The 7,581-nt window shown below is 50.1% G+C and overlaps 1 protein-coding gene across 1 annotated transcript in view; it reads left to right on the forward strand.

The window, feature by feature from the left end:
• Positions 1–7,217, forward strand: part of PRRX2 (paired related homeobox 2) — a 140,946-nt gene extending 133,729 nt beyond the window's left edge. Inside the window, exons 2-4 of the mRNA XM_060250897.1 lie at positions 1,205–1,389; positions 4,026–4,204; positions 6,865–7,217. Of these exons, the coding sequence (XP_060106880.1) occupies positions 1,205–1,389; positions 4,026–4,204; positions 6,865–7,000 (500 nt within the window). The 3' untranslated portion in view covers positions 7,001–7,217. The remainder of the gene's footprint in view (positions 1–1,204; positions 1,390–4,025; positions 4,205–6,864) is intronic.
• The last annotated feature ends 364 nt before the right edge of the window (positions 7,218–7,581 follow it).

The raw sequence follows: 7,581 nt of genomic DNA on the forward strand, positions 1-7,581 counted from the left end.
TCCATCATTATTTCCAGTGGAGGGAAGGCATTTAAAAGATGTGCAGTCCCTTTCAATGTGAGGGCCAGAACTTCCTTTAGAGTTCAATTATGCTTGTCACAACCTTGCTCCTGGCTCCACCCCAATGTCTCCTGGCTCCACCCCCAAGGTCCCCAGATATTTCTTGAATTGGACTTGGCAACCCTAGTTGTGTTGTGGTGACAACTGCTACCAAAGCAGTAATTTTAAAATTCTACACAGCTAATCAAATCTCCAGTAGCCCCACCCACTTTTTAAAGGCACTTGGTGAACTCCAGGAAAGGTATCATAGGGCTCCAGGGTTGCCAAGCCTAACTCAGATAATATCTGGAGACTTTGGGGGTAGAGCCAGGAGACTTTTCCTGAAATAAATAAATAAAAACACAGCAGTACAGTTCCCCTGAATACAGTCTTCATTTCCTCACCCAAGCAGCTGCAAATCATATATATATATATATATATATATATATATCCCCTCATATACACACACACACACAAACAGAAGCAAAAATCAAACAGTTTGCAATCCCACACTCGTGTGTTCTCACTGGGGCAATTTACTCATGAGTTGCTGAACTTCCAATAACACAGGGAAATCAAAGGTTCAGGTTTACCCTTTCCTAAGCAAACGATCTCTGAAAAGCTTGTCCAACAAAGAGAGGGTCTGGGCTGCTTTCACAGCTCCTGGGAGCAGCCACGTTGTTCTGCCTGCTCACCCCACTCCCATTTAGCCTTAAAGACACAGACACACCATCCTAAAAGGAAGCCTTTGCAAGCTTTCTCCTAGGGTTCTGAAGGGGAAAGGCACATGGTAGCTGTGGGGGTGGAGCTTCCCCCCGCTGGCCAGCTGATTGGGGCCGGGAAGGAGCCTGGGAAAGAGGGAGAACCCCCACTGGGACCTGGGGATTGGCAAGCCTAGAGGGTTCCAGGTTGGGGACCTTTGCTGTAGGGGATGAGTGGCCACCCTGTTTTTTAAAAGGGTCAGAGGACACAGGAGAATTAGCAGGGCAGGCAATCAGAACTGCTCATGAAGAGGGAGGCGAAGCTGGAGGAAGAAGCAGTGATGGCAATGGAGAGCATGGCCCCAGGCACCTCTGTGTCCTGAGGAAACTGGTCAGTTGGGCTTTGCGCAGTGTGATGCACTGTGTGCTGATACTTCATGGACTCTCTTGTCCCCTTCCCCTAGGAGAGAGCTTGAGCCCAACCCGCAGCTCTGCCAAACGGAAGAAGAAGCAAAGGAGGAACCGCACAACCTTCAACAGCAGCCAGCTCCAGGCCCTGGAGAGGGTTTTCGAGAGGACCCACTACCCTGATGCCTTCGTGCGGGAGGAGCTGGCGCGGAGGGTGAGCCTGAGTGAAGCCAGAGTGCAGGTGAGAGAAGAAGAGTGGTTTCCCCATGGTTTCCCCTCAACAGTCCTTGTTCTCAGTGTTCTGATGCAGTGGTCCCCAACCTTTTTAGCACCAGAGACCAGTTTTGTGGAAGACAATTTTTCCACAGACTGTGGGGTGTGTGTGTGTGGGGGGCGGGGTGCAGTGGTTTTGGGATGATACAATTGCACTTTATTTCTATTAGTTTGGTGTGGTGGTTAAGTGTGTGGACTCTTATCTGGGAGAACCAGGTTTGATTCCCCACTCCTCCACTTGCAGCTGCTGGAATGGCCTTGGGTCAGCCAGAGCTCTTGCAGAGTTGTCCTTGAAAGAGCAGCTTCTGAGGCGAGCTCTCTCAGCCCCACCCACCTCACAGGGCGTCTGTTGTGGGGGAGGAAGATAAAGGAGATTGTGAACCACTCTGAGACTCAGAGATTTGGAGTCGAATATGGGATATAAATCCAATGTCGTCTTCTTCTTATTATTATTATTATTATTAGAAGAAGAAGATATTGGATTTATATCCCGCCCTCCACTCGAAGAGTCTCAGAGTGGCCCACAATCTCCTTTCCCTTCCTCCCCCACAACAGACACCCTGTGAGGTAGATGAAGATATATCCCGCCCTCCACTCCGAAGAGTCTCAGAGCGGCCCACAATCTCCTTTACCTTCCTCCCCCACAACAGACACCCTGTGAGGTAGATGAAGACATTGGATTTATATCCCGCCCTCCACTCCGAAGAGTCTCAGAGCGGCTCACAATCTCCTTTCCCTTCCTCCCCCACAACAGACACCCTGTGAGGTAGATGAAGATATTGGATTTATATCCCGCCCTCCACTCCGAAGAGTCTCAGAGCGGCTCACAATCTCCTTTCCCTTCCTCCCCCACAACAGACACCCTGTGAGGTGGGTGGGGCTGGAGAGGGCTCTCACAGCAGCTGCCCTTTCAAGGACAACCTCTGCCAGTGCTATGGCTGACCCAAGGCCATTCCAGTAGGTGCAAGTGGAGGAGTGGGGAATCAAACCCGGTTCTCCCAGATAAGAGTCCGCACGCTTAACCACTACACCAAACTGGCTGCATTGTAATATATAATGAAATAACTATGCAACGCACGGCCTGGTTGCTAACAGGCAATGGACTGGTAACCGTCCACAGCCCAGGGAAAGGGGACCTCTGTTCTAATGAACCTGCTCTGGTTAAATTTGGGGATGCCATTTAATACATACATATATATTTGTCACTGTTTATTGCTGGAGATCCAATGCTTAAAGGTTTCAGCACACACATGCCCAGGTCTTCAGACATTAAATCTCAGACAGGAGGGCAGATGCACCTCAAGTGTGAAGGCATGTAAATCCACGCGCAAGAACCCTGTCAGACTCTCTCAGTAGAGCCTGTAGGTTTGCCAGGTCCAATTCAGGAAATATCCGGGGGCTTTGGAGGTGGAGCCAGGTACTTTGGGGGTGGAGCCAGTAGCAAGGGCGTGACAAGCATTGTTGACCTCTGAAGGGAGTTCTGGCCATCATATTTAAAGGGACCGCACTCCTTTTAAATGATTCCTTCCATTGGAAAAAAATGGAGGATGGGGCACTTTCTTTTGGGGCTCATAGAACTGGACCTCCTGGTCCAATCCTTCTGAAGCTTGGGGGGGGGCGTGTTTTGAGGAGAGGCACCAGATGCTATGCTGCAAATTTGGTTCATCTACCTCAAAAAACAGACCCAGTCTCTATAGGGTACAATGGAGTGCCCAGCAGACATTTCCTCCCCCGACCATCCCCTTCCCTTTCTGATAACTCTGAGGCAGCGGGGAGGGTCTCCAAACCAGGAGATTGTTGATGCGCCTGTGTTTAGTGAGGGTGGTCTTTAGTGACGCAAAGAATGAAGGCTTGCACACAGCAGTGGTAAAACCACTATATACAATTTATTTACACCTCCACTCTCCAAACCGACAGAATGCTCCGCTGCAACTCCACCATACATAACCCACACACAGTAAAGTGTCTTTGTACATTTATACAATCCATCCACCCAGGTAACCAATCAGCTTGCTGACATTGTCCAGGCTGACATGGTCCAGGCTGATGCAATCTGGCAGCCAGCCACCTTCTGTCACTTCGATGATCTCCCTGGCAGATCTGTTACTTTCACTTCTCCCAGCTTGTGCTTAGAAACTGCTTGGCTTTCATAATATTAACAGGGATGCCCTGTCTCTCCACTGGGGATTGGCAACCCTGACAAATTACACCCTCCAGTCACTGGAGTTCTTAGACATTTATATTCCTACTGAATCTTCAGGAGAGACGCTTCTTGCTCTGAAATCAGGACACAAACAGATCCTGTGAGAGGAGGGCAGCTGGCAACATGGAGCAGAGGGAAAGGGGGGTGAGTGGGGGTGGGAAGAGCAAAGCCAAGGGGTTAGAAGCAGTGTTCTTTCTCGGCTGTGATCACTCAGAGTCGAGAAAGAATGATGTGGAGGATCAGAGATGGCGCGACCTGGGACAGAGAGGGGACACCTGCCCCTGCTGCAAGGTGACGCCCTAGGCAGCCACCTACCTCACCTACTCCCACACACTGGCCCTGCTCTCACCTTTGTGGTGGTCAATCGACAGGGGCAAGTGGATTTTTCTTCTTCCCAACAGGTCTGGTTTCAAAACCGAAGAGCCAAGTTCCGCCGTAATGAGCGAGCCATGCTAGCCAATCGGTCGGCGTCTCTCCTGAAATCCTACAGCCAGGATGCGGCCATTGAACAGCCCATGGCCCCCCGCCCTACCAGCCTGAGCCCGGACTATCTCTCCTGGTCTACCACATCCCCCTACAGGTAAGTGCAAATGGATTTCATTCATCTCTAGTTCCTAGATGGTGAAATCTGCTGAGCACAGAAACATTTCCACATACGCTTTTGCATCACAAAATGCAGCTTCCCAAAGAGTAGGGTTGCCAGGTCTGGGTTGGAAAATACCTGGAGAATTTGGGGGTGGAGCTGAGAGAAGGTGGGGTTTGGGGAGGGGAGGGGCCTCAGCGTGGTCCAGTGCCACAGAGTCCACCCCTCAAAGAAACCATTTTCTTCAGGGGAGCTGATCTCTGCCAGCTGGAGATCAGTTGTAAAAGCTGGAGATCTCCAGGCTCTACCTGGAGGCTGGCAGCCCTACCAAAGAGGCTTGTAAAGGTAGTAAGTCAGAATCACAACAGTGTTCAAGCTAATAAAACCTGATGTCAATAAAATGAGAAGTTTCCTCAGTTATCTCTCGGAGATGCATACTTTTCTGGGTAAGGCAGAAAAAGCACCATTCTAAAAATGGAATATTCTTCAATTCAAAGGAAATGGAATTCTGCAAGTGTCTTCACTCCAGACAAACCAGAAATTGTGAATTAAGGAAATAATTGCAAATTAAGTGAATAATTTGAAGCAATAACGACATAAGGCAGGGGTCCCCAAACGTTTCCAGCCTGCAGGCACCTTTGGAATTCTGACATGATATGTTAGACACGACTACAAAATAGGCTGCCACAAAAGGTGGAACCAGCCGCAAAATGTTGCCAAAGCAACATTCTTAAAAATCTACACAGCCAATCAAATCTCCAGTGGCCAATCAGAAGCCAACCCCACCTGGCCCCGCCTATTTTCTAAACAATTTGATGGGCACCAGGAAAGGTACTAGCAGGCCCCACGGCGGCCACAGGCACAGTGGCGGGACCCCTGGCATAAGATGCTCTTTTTGGCCTACTCTTCTGCTCTCTTCTTGGTCCAGAACTGAGTTTCTCTTCTCCTTTTATCTGGTTTTAGAAATTTCTAAAGCTGATTCTTGGCTCGAAGCAGACCCAGTTGGCCTCAGTCCCTGCTGTGTGGTTGCCTCTTTCCCCCTCTTCTCCCCTGCCAATAACACATGCTGATAGAGCTGTAAAGAAATCTTGCTGCAATCATATGGCCTACTGCATCAAGAATGCTTTTTGTGGCCAGTTATTAATGGATAAAATTACCCACATGCAGGAGTTAGGGCTGCTCCCCCTACGTCGCCGGCACGATGACATCACTCAGATGACATAGCGCAGCGGCCACCCTAGGCATTTCCAGGAAATCTCTATGGTTTCCCCAGACACTCTAGCCATTTGGGAGGGAGAACTCTATAGTATAATAGGTACCATAGAGTTTTTTCCTCCCGAATGGCTAGAGCGGCCGGAGAAACCATAGAGTTTTCCCAGAAACGCCTAGAGCGGCCGCGTATGACATTCCCCTGCTGAAGAACACAGGAGACCTGACAACCCTAGCAGGGGTGGAATTCTAGCAGGAGCTCCTTTGCTTATTAGGCCACACACCCCTAATGTAGCCAATCCTTCAAGAGCTTACAAGGCTCTTTTTTGTAAGCTCTTGGAGGATTGGCAACATCAGGGGTGTGTGGCCTAATATGCAAAGGAGCTCCTGCTAGAATTCCACCCCTGCCCACATGCATCAATAAAATCCCACACTAAAGGAATCTTGATGCAATCATGTGTTATCAATATATCAAGATTTTTAAAAAAATGTTGGCAGTGCTTTATTTGTTTCATTCAAGGGTCGCCAGTTTGGTGCCTGTGGGCACTGTGGCTCCTGCTGACACCTTTCTGAGCACCTGCCAAGTGTTTTCAGAAAGTGGGCGTGGCCAGGTGGGGCTTTTGCCCAACAAGGCTTCTGACTGGCCGCTGGAGAGTTGATTGGCTGTGCAGATTTTTAAGAATGTTGCTTCGGCAGCAGCTCCCACCACAGGACAAGGATCTTCACTGTGCGATTGAAAGGAAGCTGCGTCAGCCATTTTTGTGGCTGGCGCCACTTCATGTGGCGGCCATTTTGTGGCTGTGCCCTCCATGCTGTGTCAGAATTCCAAAGGTCCCCACAGAATCAAAAAGGTTAGGAATCCCTGATATAATGGAAATGTTAACTACAACCAGGAGTCGCTTTGTAGAAAAATAGGTGGTGGAGCTCATTAGCATAATTCATTAGCATATGCTGCCCTCCCTACCAGCCAAAAACAACCCATCACAAGAAAGGAGAGCCCCAGGCAAGTGAGGCCTGCTTGGGCTAGCTAGAGATCCAATCATCCCAAGAAGGCCTCGCTCACCTAGGGCTCTCCTTGGCTGCCCCCCTGCCCCAGTCAAAAGGCCAGTAAGCCTCCAGTCACCTAAAATCACATAAGAAGTAGAGAAAGGGTGGCATGGCCTTCTCATGGGTTAATGAGGGCTGCTGGGGGTGTGGCAAAGCTCCTGGTGGCTGGCTGGCTGCCTGCTCTCCCAATCCAGGGATTGTTATGCAGCTGCACCTCCTATTCAATGGACAAGGTGGGTGGGGAGGAGGAGGGAGACTTCGGAAAGGGTCAGGAGCTGCACTCCTGTGAGATCCTGCTGAATTCAAGGCCTGACTACAGCCATCTCAGAGACTAACGCCTCTTCTCCTGTGGTCTTTTCTTCTTTCCCTTTCTCCTTGGCGCTGGCCACCATTTCCAGCAGCACAGTGCCTTCCTACAGTTCCAGCGGTGCCACCACGCCCACCCAAGGGGTGAACATGGCCAACAGCATTGCCAGCCTGCGCCTTAAAGCCAAAGAGTTCAGCCTCCATCAGAACCAGGTGCCCACCGTGAACTGACAGCAGGGCCCTGAGGCATCATGGGAATCCTGCCTCTTGCGTGCCCCAGTCGCGCTCTTCTCCTGCCCCACCCACCAGCATCGATTCTGGGTTGCTGAGCAACCCAGACCTCAGTGATTCATGCGCCAGCAACGCCAAATTCCGTCATGCAGTCTCTTCGTTTCCTTTGTACCCCAGATGAAGACAGAGGGAGCGTTGACAGAATTCTGTGAAGCTCCATCGGCAAGGAGGAGGCGTTTCCCACCTTATCCAACTGAAAACAACCGCGCTTCTTTAAAACGTAGAGGAGCTATGCATTTTTCATGATTTTTCGCTCACCTGAACAAATTTGCTCGAAAGAACCAAAGAAAAGGACTCGCAACCCACTCCTGGATTTGATTTGAAGACAAAGTGCCCAGACACCCAAAGAACTTCTAAGCGCTTGGGAGCAGAGGCTGGAAATAAACCCCAGTGGTCCCCAAGATTCACTTGTTCCCCTCCCCCAACCCCAGTTTGTCCAAAAGTGTGGCTGACTTTGGTACTACAAACCGTGGCACGGTCCAGGCTAATAAACCAATGTTTGAATTGACGTCGATAGACTG

Source organism: Heteronotia binoei, chromosome 12 (genome assembly GCF_032191835.1).
Source record: "Heteronotia binoei isolate CCM8104 ecotype False Entrance Well chromosome 12, APGP_CSIRO_Hbin_v1, whole genome shotgun sequence".
Taxonomy (NCBI): domain Eukaryota; kingdom Metazoa; phylum Chordata; class Lepidosauria; order Squamata; family Gekkonidae; genus Heteronotia; species Heteronotia binoei.